The sequence below is a fragment of the Saimiri boliviensis genome, chromosome 17 (genome assembly GCF_048565385.1).
Source record: "Saimiri boliviensis isolate mSaiBol1 chromosome 17, mSaiBol1.pri, whole genome shotgun sequence".
NCBI classification, from domain to species: Eukaryota; Metazoa; Chordata; class Mammalia; order Primates; family Cebidae; genus Saimiri; species Saimiri boliviensis.
In genome coordinates this window covers 26,792,075-26,814,361 of record NC_133465.1, presented here as the reverse complement: position 1 = coordinate 26,814,361, position 22,287 = coordinate 26,792,075, and the positions used below count along the sequence as shown (strand labels likewise).

Sequence of the window (22,287 nt, the reverse complement as noted above, 5' to 3'; positions counted from 1 at the left end):
CCTGGATTCTTTCAACAATTTCCTAAATGTTCTCTCTACTTCCAGCTTCAGCCATGTGATTATATAGCTCCTTCATTATCATCACAGTCTTCTAAAATGTAAATATGATCAAGTCATTTCCCTAATTAAAATCCTTCAATGGCTCCCCATCACCACATAATAAAATAAAAAAATCTTTAGCAGGGGATTTGATATATTTATTTTTATTCTACGGTCAACTTGTCAACTTCCTGCTCACCCTTTAGTTCAAACATCTCCTATAGGAAGCTTCCCTTTACCACCCAGAAATAGTTGGATGCACCTTCCTCTGAGTTCCTGTGGCATGGTATCCATATCTCTATCACAGCATGGATTACGGAATTATTTCCATGTCCGTCTTTCCCTATAGACCTTGATAGCACAGGGGCAAGGAAAGGATTCTATTCATTTTTGTATCTCTAAAACCTAGCATATAGTTGATGGATAGTTATGCTAATTGCTTAAATGAATGATTTGGCTCACAAACAAAAAGAACATGATGGATTAATAAAGTATGGATCTTTCTTTTTCCACACAACTGAATGAATGCTCTAGAATCAATATATGCAATATGATGAATTTACCCAATAAATTTGTCAATAAATTAACTGAAACAAATAGTAAGTTCAACAAAGCACGGTATCAGCTTCAAGTTCAAACAACTGTCTCATAGTGATATTTAAAGTACGAACATTTTTAAACTTATTAGAATCTTCCCCCAGCCTCTTATTTCCTTTTCTCAGGCATAAGTTTGAAAGTCACCTTTCATAGCTATTGATTTCAAATATAGGCCAAAATTATCTTGGTTTCCTAAAATTAGAATGAAAATTCAAATACTCTTTTTACTAGCAATGTCAACAACTTCAGCATATTGGAATGAGTCCAAACTAAAGAAAAATAAAATCTTCTTTTCACTCCATGGAAAGCTTCTTTTATATTAATTGCAAGTATAGGCAATGGGTAACCCCTGGGAATTTTAGCTTATTAATCAGAATCATTATTAAGATCTAACTCATAAGAGCGTATGAAGGAATAAAAATGGATCCTGGCAGAGTAGACTAGTAAAAATTTATGAAACTCTGAAAAACAGATCTCTTCCTTTCTTAACCATTCAAAATTCCTCACAAGTGAGTCACCTTCCTCCGAGAAAAGCAAAGTTCCACCTGAAATAAACCTGAATGTGAGAAGCTTGCACATCCAAAGGAATCAACTTCAGTTTTTTTCTGTGCTAAAGGAAGAAATCATGGGTGAAGCCAAAGGCAAACAACAAATAAGAAATAATTCTTGCTTCATTTAGGATACACTATATACTTTATGCAGTGGGGACAGATTTAATTTTGTTTGACAAACTAACATCAGAATTAGTTTGTACTCCCTGTACACAGACCAACTGAGCCAGGTTAACACAGTCTAGGAGTAAAAACATCCCATAAATGTGCAATTCTTGAAAGGCATCTGAGACTCAAAATAAAATTAAAAAGTGATTTGAGAAGTAATGAACACAGGGTAAAGATTGAATAGGCACAATAAAGTCCGTAACTATAGCTACAGAATACATGAGTTGAAAGTAGAGAGTGGGAAGTTGAGTCTCCTGGAATAAGGGCACTGGCTAAATCTGCACACTTTATTGAGTAGCTGTTCTGTGGTCCCTATGAAGATGCCAACATATAATATACCAATGTATACATTACATGTGTGAATGCAGCTTCACTGACACACACTCACACATACATCCCATATTTGGCAGTTACTCTTGCAGTCTCTGCAAATCCACGGAAGTCATGACACACCTTCAACTAATATAAAATTGTTGGTTCATCCCCATTGGCTGCAATTAGGTTTATGATGCCATGTATAAGGTCAAAGGATTGCTATAAACCCTCAACTGCTTGCTGATCTTTGTACTGTTTTCTCAATGATTTCCTTGGGGGCTCCCTGTGGCCTTTTAAAAAAACACATTTTTAATGAAGTATAACATACATAGATAAGAATATACACATCATTAATATATGTAACCACTGCCTGTGTCAAGATTGTTCCTGGCACTCCCAGATACCCTTCTTTAGTCTCCTCCTAATTACTGTCCCCTCCCTCTTCTCCAAAAATAACCATTATCCTGACTTCTTACACCATAGATTAGTGTTGCTTGTTTTTGAATTCTATATAAACGGAAGCATAAAGTAGGTATTGTTTTGTGTCTGGCTTCTTTTGCTCAATGTTATGATTGTGACATTAATTCATGCTGATGCATGTAGCTGTAATTCATTCACTTTTGTTGTGATCTAGCATTCTATTGTATGAATACAATTTATTTTTCCATCCCACTGTTGATGGACACTTGTGTTTTTCTCAGGTTTTGACTCCTACTCCTATTGCATTTTAACATCTAACATCTAACATAATACTGTCCTTTTATTTCTACACTGCAGAAGCTGCAGGTCTAGTAGTATTTCTTGCATGCCTAATATCATTTATTCACTTAAAAAAATCATTGGCAGCTATTACAGATCAGAATAGGTCTTTAGAACCCAAAATAAATGGAGAAAAAGAGGTCACGACAGAGTAAACAATACACGTGAAACATACTTGTCTGTGGAATGCACAGCACTGAGCTCTTTGGATGAGGCTGTCTGAGGCACTAACTCATGGATCCATGCTATGCTTTCATTGGCTGAGAGTATATATTCATCCTTATTTACTTGTTCTCCTTTTACTCTCACTTTTAAGAAAGGCATTTTGGAATGACAGCATTATACTGACAGTACCGAATTGAGTGGCTTTAAACAAAACGTATCTGAGTTGCCATCATTCAGAATGTGCATGCAGATGCTATTCTTGGATGATTTTTTTTTTTGAATGATATAGACCACACAGCAGCTATCCTGTGGTCAGTGAGACCAGCCTGCCTTGGAATACAAAGACTTCTCATATATGCGGGAGAGATACGGACAATTTCGGCAAAAAGCATAGAAGCCTTCATACTCTTCATGTCTGCTGCTCCGGATTCCAGTGCTTCACATCTCCTCAGATATCTCACCCTTTGCATAAGTTTCTCTCTCCTCTCAAATGTCTTTCTCTCTCTACTGCCTCCTTCCCATCATTACATATTCACACTCAACTATATAAGCTTAAAAAGTAGCAAACAAAACAAAACAAAATGAAAACAAAAACCTGTAGCTGTGGTCTTCTCTCCTTCCCTTCACAACATACTTCTTGACACACAACATACTCAGTCTCCAGTTCTTCACCCATGCTCACTGTTTAACCCACTACAGACTGTTTTCTGCCTCTAGCCTGCCACTGAGACCCCCTAATGAAAGTCATCCATGCCCTGCCAGATGCTGTACTTAATGGAAGCCTCTTCATTTTTATCTTCCTTGGCCTTTCTCAAGTGTGCAACTTTGCTGACCCCTCTCTTCTTCTCTTGACTTCTGTGATGCTACACTTTTCTGTTTTGTTCCAACCTCCATGGACACTCCTCTTCAGACTCCTCCTGGGGTCTTTATTATTCTGACTGTCCCTTAAATATAGATCTCTTTCAGCATTCAATCCTTGGCCCTTTTCTCATACTTTATGCTTATTTTTGATCATCTAAATCTCATACGCATGTTCTATGAGCACCTCAATCTCAACATGAGAAGTACTAGGAAACATCCCCCTTTTCCCTATATTCTTCTCAATATTCTACCCATATAGTCATCCCCTCCTCCCCAAGTCTGTGTCATAGCTCTCTATGCCTTTCCATCTGTAAGAGGCAGGGGTAGCAGAAGGGTCAAGCACCTTGAAGTCATGTCAGTCTGGCTTCAAATTCAAACTGCTTCTTAATTAGTTATGTGACTCTGACAAAGCCATCTTCTCTCCTGTAAACACGTGTTTCACACCGGTATAACACTTATCTTGTAAGGCTGAATAGATAGTAGATTAATGAGTGAAAGCCACCTAACACTGCACCTGATGATGCCTAGAAGCTGTTCCAATAATTAGTTTCCTTCCCATTTTCCATTTTATGGAAGCTAGATTTAAGGCAGAACTAATCCTTTAAGAATCCTCCAACCCTGTCAGACTGGTCTCACTGTCCTTGAACACATCACAACCATTCCCAGAGGCACCCTGCATGGAATGCTCTCCCTTGCCATTCTTACTTCAGGCATACCTAAGCCTTATTCACATTCCCGAATTCAGCCCAATCTTTTACTCAATAAAGGCCTTCCTTAACAACCAAAGCTCAGACTCCTCAGAAATTTCCTCTACATGTGAACTATAGAATATTGGTACTAATCATCAGGCATTTATTATATGCTACTTTCAGGGGTTACATATCTTTTCATTCCATTTATTTCCAATTACATCATTATTCTTGGAATGAATTATATGTAGTCCTTAGTATACATAGTTTCTAGCAAAAATCTTTAAGTAATACCTGTTGATTGGTAGTTTGTTAATTTGGCAATTGTTAATTTGTAATAACTGAAGGCATATTATTTAATATTTTCAACTCTTACTTTAAAATATGCATTTAGACTATTGGAATCTTAGAATTTAGAACTGCAGAGGCCATGTAGACCAATATTCCAGATGCACAAAATCTCTTTACAAGAACTTAATGAGTGAACTTTTAACTCCAGTTTCAATAAGTTCACATGACCTGAAACTCATTACTTTCTTTGGGAACCATTTGATGACTAGAAGTTCCATAATACAACTATTAATATCAGGAGATTAACATGTGATATACTGCTCAGATTTAATTCTTGAACCTCATTCAAATTCTACCAAATGTCCCAATAAATGTCCCTTATAGCAAAAGGATACAGTTCAGCATCATGCTTCGCCTTTAGTTGTTATATCTTGTTATTCTCATTGCTTCTGGAATACTTCCTTAGTCTTTCTTGAAATTTAACATTTTTGAAGGTTACAGGCTAGATATTTTAAAGACTGGCTTTCAATTTGAATTTGCTAGATGTTTCCTCTGATTAGATACAGGTTATGCATTTTTAGCAGGAATGTCATAGAGGAAGTGATGCTGTGTTTTTCTCATTGGATCTGATCACATGGTACATGATTCTGATTTGTCCCATTTCTGATATTGTTCATTTTGATCACTTCATTAAGATAGCATCTGTCAGGCTTCTCCAATGTAATAATAAATGTTTTTTCCTTGATATTAATTGAACATTTTGTAAGGAGATACTAATTAAATATCCCATTTCTCATCAGACTTTAAAAGTTATTTATTAGTGTATATAAGTATTGACTCATGGTTTTCAATTTCATTTTGATGATCAAACTGACCCAGATTTAGCTACTGGGTGCTCAAAGCTGCTTTCTAAACCTGTTTTTACATTTTTCATCATTTCCTTGAGCACTTCCTTGCTTTCTGACACAAGATGCCCCCAGCTCACCTTGTATTAATATTTACTTGGCCACAATCCTGGAATTACCCATTTCTCCACAGAGCCCTGATTTCTTTTAGTGGAGGATCGTACTAGGTGTGACCATTGCTATTAAGAGATCACTGCTCTCAGGACATCAGGTGGACAAAGAAGGGGACTATATAATGTATGGATATAAGTGGATACATAATCACATCTATTTTTACTCCTCTGTCTAGCTGTATATTGAAAACTTCTGATTGCAATCTACTACAAAGGGTTCATTGTGCTTTTCCCCCTTCCATATTTGGAGCTCTCTTTTATGACCATGAGAAACCTGTCTCCATTATCCTTAAGATATTTACTTATTTGTCAGTCTCCCTGTTTATTACTTATCTCTCACTGCTGTCACCAAGACCATGCCAGTATGATGCTCTTTCTCCATACTCAGGTTCTCATGCACTGGCCCCCTCTTTACTCAACTTGGCTCCAAACTCTAATCTGGGCCCCGGTGGCTCCCCTTCCCCTCAGATGGATGCCTACCTTGCTGTGCCCCAACCCAATGGCTTTAGGACCAAATTCTTCAGGAAGAAGAGAAGAGGAGGAAGAAAAAGAGCAGAAAGATAACAACTACTCTCTTTACTTTGCCCACTGGCATGAATTCTTTTGGGGGCTCCCCGAATAAAAACAATCAATTCACATTCAAGTATTTCAGGTTGGTGTTCACGTACTGTCTTTCACATTCAGTCATTCCTTAAATGATATGGTTTCAAGTACCCTCATCATACTGAGCATTCTTTTCTGGATAAATCCTATTCTGTCTACATTAGCTTGTAAAACTGTGTAGAGGAAGCACTTTTGGTTGCCTATTCAATATTCTATTCTGCCCTAAAATTCCTTTTTTCCTAAAAAAAAACAAAAAACAAAAAACAAAAACTTGACTTTGTTCAGGTATCCACTCCCTTCCCTATAGCCACGTACTGCAGGAAATGTGAAATCTATCATCAGTACCTGACTATTCCATCATGATAATCACATTCCTCTTACCAGTGACAGGTTTAATAATGGGTATGTGACTAAGTGCTAACTAGTGAGACATGTATGGAAGTCTTCTGGAGGGCTTCCTAAGCAAGGGGCACAATACCAGCAGCTAGCTCACTTTCCTTCCTCTGGACATTACTGTGCCTGAGTGGGATGCACCGAACTGTTGCAACGACATTCCACCAGCCTGAGGATGAAACCAGCACAACAAGAAGGGCGGGGCCAGTGGAATCACAGACAAGTGGAGGCAGAGTCCTTACGGACTGGCCAGAGCCTCTCTTATCATTAGCCTTCTTGTTGTGTGAGAGAATGTATTTCTTTTCTGTTTAAGCCAGTTTGGTCAGGTTTTCTTTTTAGCTGACCCCAACAGCATTCTGACAGACAGAGTGAAGCCAGCAACCACACACCCCTCCAGGAGAGGCAGGATGAGCTAGGGAACTTCCAAGTTCCCGTATTTCCTGACATAGCCGAAGTCAATGGTGACACATAACATAGACTGCTAAGACCTCCATCTTTCTCACACTCACAACAATGTTATTTTGTATTTGTATTGTTAAATTGTTGCCCTTCAATAGAGAACTAGAGATTTACTTATTATTTACATTGTTAACTTTTCCATTGTTTCAACTTATTCAGGTCTTTTAAGTGAGAATAATAAAGGAAAGTGAGGAGTTGCTACTTGATTGCAAAGCAACAGATCTAGGAATAGGGCAAAAACAGAATAAACAGGAAGCTAGGAGACAGGAGATTTTTAGCCCACAGTAAATGTGCCACTAGACTAGTATAAAAAGTCCTGACTTTCTGTGTTTCTAACTTCATGCATCTCAAGGTTCCTTTCTGGCATTAAAATCCTATGACTCAAGAGACTTCATCAGAGAATTCACGGCTCAGAATTTCTCTGGCTTGAAGCATAAAATCAAGAAAAGTAAATCCCCCACAAATCGTTGTAGGCCATTAGTCATTATCAAGATTCACTTATTTCAAATCAAAAAAGCACTGCCCTTGGGCTACCTACTGCAAGAAACAACTCTGTTATACTACGGAGATCAATTCATATTCAAGTATTTCAGGTTGGTGTTCATGTACTATTTTTAAGTTCAGTAATTCCTTAAATGATATGGTTTCAAGTACCCTCATCATATTGAGCATTCTTTTCTGGATAAATCCTATTCTGTCTACATTAGCTTGTAAAACTGTGTAGAGGAAGCACTTTTGGTTGTATTCTGGGCTGTATTCATGTTTATTCTTAGTAGACAAAATGTGTAGAAAGTAATTAACAAATCCACATCCAATTCACGAATGTGACAAAAAAAAAAAAAAATGAATGAAGACAACATGGTTACCATCATACTCTCAAAGGCAACTTAATGGCCTGGAAAAACATTTAAGATACTATGTTATATCAGAAAACAGTTTACAACACTATATGTTGGCAGGAAGTTTCCAAAATTTTTGAATATGTACATTTTTATATGTATATGAAAGATTGTAAAGGAAATATATCAAGGAGAGTGGGATTATATATTTTTGTATGGAGAAACTGGACACAAAAATACATATATAGCATGCTAAAATTGGACAATCATAGCCATAGGGTGAAAAAATAGAAAACTTGTTGTAAGGATAAAGAATAAAGTGTGATTATCAAATAATTTAAGATGATTTAATAACTAAAACAGAATAAGTTGTAGTACATTGGTTAATATGTCAGTCAGCTCACATTACAATTATAGCCCATTTAGTTTCAACAGAACACACCTGTGCAGTGAAAACCCATTTGCCTAGGACAGTGGCTCTTAGCCTGGCTGCATATGAGGTTCACCTGGGCCTTAAGGAGGCTTAATAAATCACCTTCTCTAGGAGACAGAGTCCAGGGAATCCGTGTATTTTAAAAGCTGGGTGTTCCTGATACAAAGCTGAATTTGGGAACCCCGGCCTAGGATGAATCAAGAAGTTGAGGAAGAGGTTTCTTTTCAGTAAGAGTTTCAGATAAAATAGAAACCTGAGAGGTAGAGATGCAAACAGTAACAGATTCTGCCAATAGCAGCTGCCTACCACAAGTCAACAAGCAGTCATAAATTGCATACAGTGTGGAAAAATCCACTCATCATGTTTTGGTTTGTTCAACCACACAAATAACTCAAATACCAAGGGCAGTAATATATTTTAGAGTAGCACCTTACCTACTCAGAACTCAGCTCAGCCTACTTGCCTTTTCAGCCAAACAAAGCAAAGCAATAAATACCTCTCAGCAGAGAAGATAAAAAACAGACATCTTAAAACTCTTGCCCTACAATTGATACACCCAAGATAACATCCCCTCAGTCTTCATTAGAACATATTAACTCCTCCTTTTTTATACACCCTTCTAATGAGCTCAGGGGACAGCCAAAACCCAGAGCCAAGACCCAGAGCAGTTAAGGTTTGTAAATTAAGAGGGTAAAGGGAATTCATGGGGAGGCACACTGAAAACAAAGACAGAAACTGAAACATCCATTTTTAAAAGTTTGTTTAGATCAACTTAGTGTGAAGCAAAACATTACAAATATGACAATAAATACCAAGGACATGAGAACAACTTTATAACTACAGTCATGATGATCTAAGTCATTAAGAATTAAATCACATTCTTTATATTCTGCTTAAGGAAGCAAAAATGAGAAAGCACGAATACCTGAGTGCCCTCCATATGTAAAGAACAATAAACAACCCAGCTATTATCTCATTTGATGTAATAACCTTGCAGTGTAGGAATCAGTCTCATGTTAAGACTGAGCCATTAAAGGCTCAGAGAACTAAAGTTAAGTTTTTTAAGCTGTACCATAGAAAGTAGCCATAGTTTAACTTTGAGTAAGTGAAATATTTCCTTTCCTTTGCTCATTATCTTATACTATACTGCTACTTTTAAAGTAGTTTTGGTTACAAATATTTCTTTCTTCTTCTTTTTTTTTTTTTTTTGGTGTTTGCAAGGATAAAAGCCTTCTGGAAAAAAATCATCTACAACATTTGTTTGCAAGCTGTTTTTCCAATGTGATAGTATTTTTTCCCAAATGACATATTCCTTGGAACCCCACTATGAATGAGCAGAGCTGCTCTGATGAAAGCACTAGAATGCCGGGGCCTGAAGCCCTACCCCACTTCTACCTGAAATCCAAGACTGCTCCTCAGGCACCTCCATGACCCAAGACACCACAGAATACACTTTTTTTTTTTTTTTTTTTTTTTTTTGAGACAGAGTTTCAATTTTGTTGTCCAGGCAATGGCACAATCTTGGCTCACTGCAACCTCTGCCTCCTGAGTTCAAGTGATTCTCCTGCCTCAGCTTCCCGAGTAGCTGGGATTACAGGCATGCGCCACCATGGCCAACTAATTTTGTGTTTTTAGTAGAGAAGGGGTTTCTTCATGTTGGTCAGGCTGATCTCGAACTCCCGACCTCAGGTGATCTGCCCACCTTGGCTTCCCAAAGTGCTGGGATTACAGGTATGAGTCACTGTGCCTGACCTACAGATTCTTTAAAAAGCACCAGTCTAAACAAGCTTAGTCCCTGGATTTGCTGTGTAAAAGCATGTCCCTCAGAAACACTCAACAAATGACACAAAGCTATATAAAGGCATCACAATGCTGTGAAAACTTTGGGAGTATGGTAAAATCTAGTTAACTGGCTAAGGAAAACAACAACGTGAGACTGCTCAAGATTACAGTGCCACTAATGTGTCCCCCTTTTCTGTATGGTATCAAGCTTCACATGTGTTGCATTCTACAAATTAAAAAAGAAAAAAGTGAGAGAAATGTCTACCATCTCACAAACACCCAAAATCTATTTTAGCAGTTGTTTTTCCAAGAGTAATGGTAATTTCATTTTTCCTGTATTACCAAAGACTGGGGTTGCTACAGAAAAATCAGATTATATAAATACATACAATAGAATACATTAAAAAGCATACATAAAATATAGTAAATGCACAGTTCAGCCAAGAATAAAAAATGCAGAAGTACTATGCATTTATCTATTTATTCAGTGATGGAGGTGAAAATATTTTGTCCTTAATGCCTGGAAATAAGCCTTGGGAGACAGGACTTTGTCTTACCCTTAGAACTCTGGACGTAGGGGGGGCTAGGGAAGGGGTAGCAAGGGGTGGGAGTTAGGGGAGGGATAGCATTAGGAGAAATACCTACTGTAGATGATGGGGTGATGGATGCAGCAAACCACCATGGCACGTGTATACCTATGTAACAAACCTGCATGTTCCGCACATGTACCCCAGAACTTAAAGTATAATAAATTAAAAAAAAAAATAACTTTGAGTGTAGAGGTAGAACATAAACTGATAGGAAAGGTTGAATGCAATAAAAAAAATAGTTGTACTCATTGACATTTAAGCTATTCTAGAGATTTTTAAAATTGTTTGTAGGTTTTTGTCTTAATCAGAAAGAACATGGGATAAGATGGCAGAATCAGGTTAACTCACTCTCAATATCAAGGACTATTCTTATCATAAACTTAAAATGACCTAAATATCTGTAAAACCCAAAGCTGAAATATGACCAATGATGGGGTTTATCCAAAATACATAAGTTGTTGGGTTTTTTTTATGGGGTTTGACTTTGTTTTAATAAACTATAAAATTTATCTTGACTTTATATTGGACACAAAGCAATGGTCTGAGATAGAACCATTTGGGATCACCCAGCATTGCTACGGATGATCCTCTATTGTACAAGTTACTCAAAGCCGACTTTGTGGCCAGAGGCAAAAAAAAAAAAAAAAAATTGTTTCAGTTTCTCTTAGTGTTTGCTTCATTGTTTTAGATGAAACCATTTTTTTGACAAATTCCTTTGCTTCTACTGCATATGTGAACCTTGTGAATATACAGTAAGTGTTAATGGGCTTTCCCCCCAAGACTTAGCAATAAAACTGTGAGAGATATATGGAGATGAGTAGTAAAAGGAAAGCTGTGTTTGCTCCTTGGTGTGTTTATCCATCTATTCCAGGAGGTTCTTTTAGAAACCTGAACTGGCCTGTGGCTTTTTCTGAAAAATCTATGTTCAGTAGTAAACAATCTTTTTTATTAAAGCAAAATAGCTTTACTACAGTTAATGCTTTGATCTCACTAAAGTGAAATCCATTTCTATACTGTGTATCAAGGAGCAGAAATGTGGGGAAATGAAGGCAATCCCATTGTGGGAAGATTGTAACTAGTCCCATGTGAGCAGCTGTGCCTGGAATACAAACTGGGATATCTTCAGGAATGAGGCTAGGACAATGAGGAGCCTGGAAGGTGGGCAAAGTATCAAGAAAAACTAGCAGATGTTCTTGATTCCCTTCTTCATCAACTGAAGTCACTTACTGGAAGACTTCTCTTAAAAAATGATCTACTTTCCAAAAGCAGACCATTCTGTTTCAAAAAGAAATGTTGAAAGCCATGATTAGAATCATAGTCTGTCTCACTAGTGTCTCCCTTTTTATTCTTCATTTTTTTTTATAGACAAGGTATCACTATATTGCCCAGGCTGGAGTGTGGTGACTATTCACAGGCATGATCATAGTGTCCAACCCCTGGGCTTGAGCAATCCTCCTGTCTTAGCCTCCCAAGTAGCTGGGACCACAGGCAGAGGTCATTGCACCTGGCTCTTCACTAATATCCCTTTAACCCAAATTTCATGGCCACAGTATTCATCACATATGCTGGGTGCTGAATCTTGGAAGTTCTGTAATAGAGCATCAGCTGAAAAAAAAAAAAAAAGAAAAAAGAAAAAAATTTTTCTCTTCCTCTTCTAGACCCAAAGATAAACCATAGATACAATTTTTAATTAGGCAGTTTTTGTCAGGTACTTTCCCCGCTCTGTCATCAGGACCTGCCTCCCCAGGAATGCACTAACCTCATACTATATGCTGCCCATCCTTTTCCACAAGGGTTCAGTTCTCTATCCCAGATCCGCTGTATCTCTGAACAGTACAATGCTGTAAAATTATTTTTCAAAAATGAAATTCTCTGTTCCTCATTCTAACTGATGCCACTGAGGCATGAGAAAGAAATTAACTGGACTGAGCAGATTTATACTAATGTGCTTGTGCTGTATTAGAAGTAACTGACTTTCTAAGAGGACTCTTATCAACCGAACTCAATCTCTAGTTGGGAGAATTTGGGGCAGCATAAGACAGGAATGAAAGAAGTGCAGACAATGTGGGGGAAAATATTTTTGAGCAATGAAAGTTGGCTAGCAGCACAGCTAGCCCACGCATGCTTAAAGTGAGTGGAGAGAGAAGAAAAGAAGGCCAGGATGGCTCAGGCCATAGGGCAGAGGGAGGAAGGGCTGTTTCCAACTGAAACAATATCTCCACTTAAGCAAGGGTCCACTGACATTCTACCTCTTCCATAGAACATTTTTACCTACTCACAACGCCATTTTTTTCTTTTTCTGAATTCCCTCATAATATAGTACATACATATATACAGCTCTTAATTACATTGTCATCAGTTCTCTTTTCTAAAAATATGATATATTGATTCCTTCTCTGTAGGAAGCCCTTAAAAGTCTGTGCTATTCATTTGGGCTCAATCATATTTCACTTTATATTGATCCATTTATTAAGGTATCTGTTACTCCCAATTTAAGCTATCCCTCAAAGAGTAATTTTGTTAAGAGTAACCCCTACCAAAGTATCCAACCCAGCACTAAGCACACTGTAAGAATTCAAGTACTTACTAGCTTTAATACCAGGATATTATATGAAACACAGAGAGGGTAGATAACATAGTAGACATTCATCATATAGATGAATGAGGAAATTAGTTATAGATTTTTTAAAAAGACAATTCTAGTCTTAAAGTCCATCACCTGGCAATATAGTGTCTAAATGTCACCAACCTTCACGGAGGCTGAGAACAGTGACAAGCAGAATAAGATATTTTAGAAATCTCTCAAATATGAATAGATTTTATTTTCCAAAAAGTTTAAAACAACTTCCAGAAATTAAATAGGGATACCCGGAGGGAACATGATTATGGGAACGCATAGGGCAATAGTTACAGAGTGAACTGGAAATAGCAAGGGCATTTTGGTCCGCAGGGCTGGACCATGGAATGGAGCAGAGACAGAGGGTCACCCACTGAGTACCTACTATGCTTCAGCCACCACCATAGGTATTTCACACATATTTTAAATGTGCTATAATTTAATTTCACAAGAACATATCATCTTTAAAGATGAAAAAAACTGAGGCCCAAAGAAGCTAAGTCACTTGTCCAAGGTCACACAGGTGGTAGTAAATAAACAAAGACAAGATTAAATTCCATATTTGTCTATTTCTAGTGTTCTTGCACTCTCTGATAGGTAACTTGGATCCCCTCTAGAAACTTCCATCCTTGCCCCCCAAAGAAAATCAAAACAAACACATTTGTCTTTGTGAGGAAGGAAGAAATGACAAGGAAGAAATGAAAATATCTAGCTCTCTAGCAGTTATGGGGTCAGGACAGGGAGGTGAGGCCATTTGGGAAGGATTCAGGGAGAGTTAGCATTAGTTGAGTGAGAATTATATATTAAGCACTAACCAGGCACTTGCTGCACATGTGATTCCATCTCAATAACCCTAAAAGGTGATCATTTTACACATAAGGAAATAAGGCTTAGGGAAGCCTATGCTAATAGGAATAAAAGTGAAGCTGAGATTTGAACTTGGTCACTTAGTCTCAGAGCTTGTGCTCTTTCCATGATTCCCTATTGCAAGAATGCTTTTGCTTCTCTTTTTCCCATAAATGCTCAAAACTAAAGTTTGGAAAACACTGTTCTATTCATGAGCTGGGCACAGTGGCTCATGCCTGTAATCCCAGAACTTTAGGAGGCCTAGGCTGGTGGATCACTTGAGCTCAGGAGTTTGAGACCAGCCTGACTAACACAGCGAAACCCCCTCTCTACTAAAAATACAAAAAAATAAAAAAATAAAAATTAGCCAGGCATGGTGGTTTGTGCCTGTAATCCCAGCCTCTAGGGAGGCTGAGGCAGAAGAATTGCTTGAACCCAAGAGGCAGAGGTTGCAGTAAGCCAAGACCGTGCCACTGCGCTCCAGCCTGGGTGACAGAGCCAGTCCCTGTCTCAAAAACAAAGAAATCTAGCAAGTAATTATATTGTAGTTGAACTGTAAGAAGCCTGCTTTCTACAGGAAATAAAACTGTCATCTAAGTCAAGGCATCTAATAAACAATAAAGGAGAGACATACAATGTATATTTTAAAATGCTGTTATCCTCTGACCCCATTTATGAAAATAGCTGGCATTTTCACAGGCCGTGGCAGTGAGGCTCATGAACAGATAATCTACCCAGTGGAGTTGGAGCCACCGCTAACAGTAAAGTTCCCCAACTTGGCAGTGTCTGGGCAATGATGCAATGACCCAAACCAGTCCCAGCGGCAGCACCACAAATGGGAACTAGAGAATTATCATTAAACGGGGACACTCCTTGAGATAGTGTCCAGCTGCAGTGAACCATCATTGTGCCATTGCACTCCAGCCTGGGTAACAGAATGAGATACTAGCTAAAAAAGAAAAAAGAAAAAAAGTAGATCCCATCAGAACCTGCAATGAAATGAACCAGTAGCAACTTCTAAGTGCTTGATTCTACCCACATCTGGCCCTATTTGGGAACTTAATTCAGCAGAAGTCTCCAGGGTCAAGAAATGACCCTGAATAAAAATAGTCTTGGAAATCTGTCACAAAGTAGGAAAGGAAACCAGGCGGCAGGGTGATTCACTCCAAATGGCAGCTCCAAAACCCAAATTCCCATTTTTGTCCCAATATGAAGCCAATGTACAAAACAGGCAGAGAGCAAACTGTCCTTTTCCAAAGGCCTTCAAAAGAAGTTGCCAAAGAATTTCACATGGAAGCCAAAAAGATCTAGTGTGCCATTCACCTCTCCTATAAATCTAACTAGAGCTGTTTCTAACTAGAGCCCTGAACCAATTGCAGGTTTACATTTATTTGAAGACCACCCAGGGAATCGGTTTTTTTCCCCTGGCAAGCAAGAGAAACCCTTTGTCCCACCAAATTTTCCAAATGACCAAACAGCCACAGAGAAAGGATACAGGGGTGGTGTGGTGAGTGTGTGTGTGTCTGTTTACTGCCTTTCTTCTAATCTATAACTCACTGCCCTCAACACATAGTCAAGTTCTATTAAAGTACAATATTTTGAGGAGATTATATGCTTAAAAAAAAAAAAGAATTCCATTGGTTGAAGAACAATCAGCCAACATTTGAGTTAATTCACTGTAAGATGTATTAAACACGATGGGGGTGTCAAATTCTGTAGCAAAATAGAAAACACAAAAGGACTAAAGGTAGGTTTGCTTCATAGCCACTCACTTGCACCTTCCCCTTCCAAAGCCTTCCATCTAATTCTGCATTCATAATTTACATTCTTTTTCTTAAAGGTGGTTGCCCCCAAAGCACTATGAGTTTCAAAGCACCAGAAAACCTGGATCTACCTCTGAACAGGCTACCTGCCTTTGACATGAGAATGTGACATTGACCTGTTTTGGGAGATTGGGAAAGATTTCTCAGAACTGGTCTTGAAGAATGAGTAAGAGTGTAGCTGGTAGGGAATGAGGGCAGAGATGAGGAAAGGACATTCCAGGGAGTGAAAACGGCAATGGCCAGTGGCTCTCAGCTAGGGGCAATACTGCATGTGTGTCTGTACAAACACACCTACCCATACACTCGCCCACCCCTCCCCCAGGGAGTTGTGGCAATGTCTGAAAAATGAAAAAGGAGTGGAGTTGTTGACATCTAGTGAGTAGAGGCCGGAGATGCTGCTAAACATTCTACAACTCACAGGACAGCCCCTACAACAAAGCATTATCCAGTCTAAAATGTCAATAGTGCCAAGGTTGAAAAACACAGGTCTAAGCAAAGGTACAAATGATGTGCTGTGTTAGGTTAAAAACGAGGAGTTGCATGGAGCTTTGGCACGCACGGTGCTTCAGATGATGGCTTTCACGGAAGACAAAACCTAGTAAGAAAAGAGAGGGGGAACACTTAAATTTCTGAGAAGCCAAGATAATAAGGCTGAATAGATGCTTTATTCTCAAAACAGGAACCAATAACAAATAAAGTTAAGAAACTGGACCTCTGGAAGGTTGACATATGTTTCACTGTCCTATGAAAAGGAAAGCATTTCTGTCAAGGACACTGTCCTAGGCTCAAGTCCACTCCTGAGCAGTAGCCTGCATTCTTCCTTTCATGCACATGGCTGAGAGCGAGGAGTGTGAGGAGGGAGGAACACCCGGAGGAGCAGATGTAAGTAGCTTGCCCTGGCAGGACTCTCAGAGAGAGGGTACAAAGCTGATGTTAATGCTGGAAGAACTCGTGTATAGGAATGGCCCAAGCAAGGAGCAAAGGAACCAATGAGCTCCATATCCAAAAAAGGAAGTGGCTACAAAGAAAGCAGAACATGGTAAGACAGGGTTGCTGTGGTCAGGGCTTCAAGTGGTCATTAGGGTTGTTGGCAGGAACTGCTCCTGACCATGTAGACAGGCAGGACTCATACAGGAGTCTTACTCCTGGGCAGAGATCAATGGAAATTGGAATGCGGAACTACCTCCACCTCCACCTCCACCTCTACCTCTACCAAAATAGATATATTTTGGCAAAAGAAATATCCCCCAAGAGACTTCTTGGAGGGAAAGAAGGCAGCTCTCACAATACAAGCAGGTTTTCTTCTAAAGCAAGCAATATAAACTGAAGCTTCTTCTCAGATATATGAACTCACACTAATCCACATCACTCTTACTTTTGCCCCATCCAGACATACATCTATGTCCATTTTTAAAAGTAATGATGGTAGGAGAAAATTCCGCCAATTGCATCAGGTGCCTAAAAATCAAGCTTTAGCTCCAAGAGGGAAAAAGAAGGCCAGATTAATAGCAAAACATGAAGACTGTTCTAAAAGGATAATGCCACATAAGCTTAAAAAAAAAAAAAGTAACAGAAATATTTTTTTTCCTCTCTATGAAAAAATGTTATCACAAAGGAATGTACTATGTACCCAGCATTATGCTAGGTGCTGCTGTTGAGAAAACACAGACCCATGGAGCACCTGCAGCCTTGAGTACTTGACTGTCTATTACACACCTTAATGGAAGGAAGTAGGCCTTGTGGAAGAGCCAGGTGGGAAGCAGAGGACAGGACATTCCATACTTGGGAGTAAGAGCAGAAACTGCAGCTTGGGAGGGCAGGAGTCACGAGAGGTACAAGCACACATAGGAATTTCACTCACACATCCATCTCCACCAATGGACCAAACACGCTCAATTTCAGCGATGCACAATCAGAAATATGTACCCAACCACCGATATTCCAGGAGACAAAAACACTTCAACATCACATAATACCATCTGGATTATGCAGTGGTGGATTTCTGGTCACCTTCTGCAAAGTGAAAGCAAAGAGAGGACTGCTTTCTGTCTGAGTCAGAATTTACAGCTTGAAAGGAGGGTAAGGGTGCTACTCTTTGCTGGCACTGTGTTTATGGTTACAGGGAACCAACTACTCTAAGTCAGTAAGTCATTGATCTGTACAACGAAAACCGCAGACAATTCTCAGAGTCATCAAGAACACACAGATGAGACACATACAAATACAGATACATCTGTACACCCACGAACTTGAATGACGTAGAGATTGAGTGTAAAGGTAGACCTAAAATTCTGGGCATTAGACAGTGGTCATGCAGACAGCTGCTGATTCTTCCACATCTCCACAATACCAACCCCTTCCCCTCCAAACAACTTAACTTGCCCACTGTCACCCAGAGTCAGCTTTCATGCCACCAACCCCTGCTCATGCTGCTTAATCCACCTGGAATGCTCTCCAGCCACGTGTCCACCTTTACGAATCCTACCCATCCTTTGGAACTCAGCTCAACTTCTCTCTTCCTCTATAAGGTGTTTTGGAATCAGCCTAAGGAATCTCTCTCTTTTGAACTTCCAGAACAATTTCTACAATTACTTGGCAAATAATCACCTAAGCTTTATAAGGCTTATCTCATTTCTTTTCTTTTCTTTCTCTTTCTCTCTCTTTTCCTTCCTTCCCTTCTTCCTTCCCTCCCCTCCCACCCTACTTCCTTTCTTCCTTTTTCTTTTCTCCCCTCCCTTTCCTTTCCTTTTTCTTTTTCTCTTTCCCTTTCTTTCTCTTCCTTTCTTTCTTGCCTGCCTGCCTTCCTCTCTCTCTATCTCTGTTTCTTTCTCTCTCTTTCTCTTTCTTTTCCTTTCTTCTTTTTCTGCTAAGGGACAGGGTCTTGCTCCATTACACAGGCTGGAGTAAAGTGGTGTGATCATAACTCACAGCAGCTTTGAACTCCTGAGCTCAAGCAATCCTCCTGTCTCAGCCTCCTGATGTTTCCTTGAACCATTCTTTAAATCAATAAAAAAAACTCCACCTTTCTCCATGTCTTCATTGAGATGTCACCCCTTTGAAAGGTAAGCAGCACATCTTGTAGTTCTTCGGATCTTCCTACCTTATCTCCTAGAGTACCTTGCACACAGTAGAATTAAATAGCAGCATTCGGCTGGGCGTGGTGGCTCATGCCTATAAATATAGTGCTTTGGGAGGCTGAGATGGGAGGATTGCTTGAAGCCAGGAGTTCAAGACCAGCCTGGTCAACATGGCAAGACTCCATCTCTAAAAAATAAAAATAAATAAATAAATCACAGTATTCTCTTTGGTACGGATAAGAGTTGTTAGGCTCACCTTAGTAATCTATCTTGAAATTCAAACCTCACACTTAGAGATTTAATGCTTTTTTAAAAAGCAGAAATTCTAAGTTTCCTCTCTCAACTTACTTTTTTAAAAAAACCACGAGTTAAATCTTTTTTTTTTTTTTTTTTTTTTTTTTGAGACGGAGTTTCGCTCTTGTTACCCGGGCTGGAGTGCAATGGCGCGATCTTGGCTCACCGCAACCTCCGCCTCCTGGGTTCAGGCAATTCTCCTGCCTCAGCCTCCTGAGTAGCTGGGATTACAGGCACGCGCCACCATGCCCAGCTAATTTTTTGTATTTTTAGTAGAGACGGGGTTTCACCATGTTGACCAGGTTGGTCTCGATCTCTTGACCTTGTGATCCACCCGCCTCGGCCTCCCAAAGTGCTGGGATTACAGGCTTGAGCCACCGCGCCCGGCTCCACATGAGTTAAATCTAAGGAGTAGTCCTACAAACTAATGTAGCCCAGTTAGACTCTATGCCTTCAATCTCAAATTCTCAAAATTCTGCAAAAGCTCTGGCTAAGGTCATGTATTTGCTGGAGGTGATGGAGGTTAAAATGAATGGCTCCATATTCAACTATTACTACAGTGTCTTATATACAGTATGTGCATAATAAATGTACCAATGTCTGAAAAACTGAAATGATTATAAGCTGAAAGTGACAAAATTATAAAGCCATTTCTCAGAGTACATAACTTATTTCCTGGGGGAAGTAGAATCTCTTAAATAATTTAAAACCTTAATCTATGAAATTGCTGTATAACTTACCCCTTTATCTACTTTATGTGCGCTTGGGAAAATTTAAACCGTTTTGCTAATATGGATTTGCCAGGCACTAATCTTTAAAGTTACATATACATATTATTATTATTATTATTATTATTATTATTATTTTTGAGACGGAGTTTGGCTCTTGTTACCCAGGCTGGAGTGCAATGGCATGATCTTGGCTCACCGCAACCTCCACCTCCTGGGTTCAGGCAATTCTCCTGCCTCAGCCTCCTGAGTAGCTGGGATTACAGGCACGCACCACCATGCCCAGCTAATTTTTTGTATTTTTAGTAGAGACGGGGTTTCACCATGTTGACCAGGATGGTCTCGATCTCTTGACCTCGTGATCCACCCGCCTCGGCTTCCCAAAGTGCTGGGATTACAGGCTTGAGCCACCGCGCCCGGCCACATATACATATTATTAATAATTCGTTTAACCCTCAGGACAACCCCAGTCCTACAGACAAGAAGACTGAGGCACAGAGAGGCTAAGTTGCTCAAAGATCACAACAAGAATGTAGTAGAACTAGAATTTGAATCTCAACAGTCTGACTCTTAATCACCATGACAGTGGGTATTGATTATAGTTGATACAGAGGTATGTCATCTTGATTAATATTTGAGATGATTTCTATAAAAGCTGTGTATCCAAACCTTGATCAGAAATGTAACATCCTATCATTATGCTGGTATGTAATAAAACCTGATTGACCCCTGCTGACAAGGGTAGTTTATACTGAAAGTAGGATTAAGCACCCAAGCCTAGATTATGATTTTCACTTTGTAAGTTTAAGGAGTGATGTTTAGTTATAAACCTTAGAAGAAATGAAGCCAAAGCTTGCAGGGAAACACACACACACACACACACACACACACACTCTCTCTCTCTCTCTCTCTCTCTCTCTCTCTCTCTCTCAGCTATTTTGAAACTCTACTTACCCTAATGTTTAAGTTAAACTACTTTAAAACTGTTTACATATTACTCTATCAAGGGTGAAATAACCGCATGTAACGGGCTTCCTAAAACAAATCCGCATCTTGGAAGCCCATTTTGGGGCGCTGAGTTGTGACTGCACTCTCAAGGATGTCAGTAACACAAGGGCTCCATCCATAACTCCTTGAAAAAAACCAAAACCATGAACGCCTTGTCAAATTCAGACAGTTTATCTTGGCACTGGCAAGTACAGCAGTCTCTTCGATGTCTGGAAACGTGTCTAATTACGTTTAGAGAGTAACTAAAAAAATAGCCAGTGTCCCGGAACAGACAGCTCAGGGATCACTCCATAGCATCCTCAGTGACAGGATGGAACTACGCCAGGAGAGGAAAAAAAGAAGGGCGAGGAAAGAAAGAAAAGCAGCAAGTGTAAAGCCGGGATGAGACGCCAGCCTCTCTCCAAAATAGCCCTCTAGTCCTCCTAGGGCCTTCAGGGCCACCGCAACTCTGGCTCAAGTTATTTCCCTTCAGTTTCCATGAGGTCACCGGCCCGCCCACCTCCCTCACCTGGCGCTGGGAAGCGCGCCCTCCCGCGCGGCACACCCGCTGCACCCACACCCCGGACAGCGCCCACGACTCACTCCCCTCTCAGGGAAGCGCGGCCCTCGAGCTCGGCACGCCCCCCGCACCCCAGCGGCGTCCGCGCTCGGGAAAGCGCAGCCGCAGAGCTCGGCGGACCCCCAGACACCGCGGCCCCGCGGCTCTCCATCTCTGGAGCTCCGGCGCCCCGACACCCCGGATCCGGCCGCGCCCCGAGGCGCCCCCTCTTGGGAAAGCGCAGCCTCGCGCTCCTGCGCGGGGCCGCTCCGCCCTCACCTGAGCCTGAGGTTGGCCATGAACTCGGGCATGGAGACGGTGTCCATCAGCACGAAGTCCGCCTTGCCGAACTCCAGGCTCTCCTGCTCCGCCATGGCGCCGGCTCTGCAGCTCAGGTGGGCGCGCTCGGGCCGCCGGAGCCGTTCAGGGGCCCGCGATGAGCTCGGGAGGGGCTGGGGCGAGGCTGCGCCGCGAGGCTGAGGGGAGTGGGCGCGCGCGCCGCTCGGCGGGTCCGGGCGGGACGGAGGCCGCCCCGCTGCTCCTCGGCGCCTTCTCGGCCGGCGCGGCTCCGGACGGGACGCACCCGGCAGTTTCCGCTCCTCCCGCCGCGGCTGCCGGGCGCTGCAGGGGCCGGGACACCGAGACGGAGACGGCGGCGGCTGGTCCCGCCTCCGGCCCAGTCCAGCCCCGCCCGGGCCTCCCGGCTCCGCCCCGCCCGGCGCGCGGAGGAGCCCGCCCCCGCCCCCGCCGTGGCGCAGGCCGCCGCCTCCTCACCTGGGCGGCGCGCACGCGCGGGTGGGCGGC

At 40.8% G+C, this 22,287-nt stretch overlaps 1 protein-coding gene across 1 annotated transcript in view; it reads right to left on the bottom strand.

The window, feature by feature from the left end:
• MYO1D (myosin ID) overlaps positions 1–22,140 on the bottom strand; it is a 363,423-nt gene extending 341,283 nt beyond the window's left edge. Inside the window, exon 1 of the mRNA XM_003933128.4 lies at positions 21,763–22,140. Coding sequence (XP_003933177.2) covers positions 21,763–21,857 — 95 coding nt within the window. The 5' untranslated portion in view covers positions 21,858–22,140. The remainder of the gene's footprint in view (positions 1–21,762) is intronic.
• Positions 22,141–22,287: the final 147 nt, after the last annotated feature.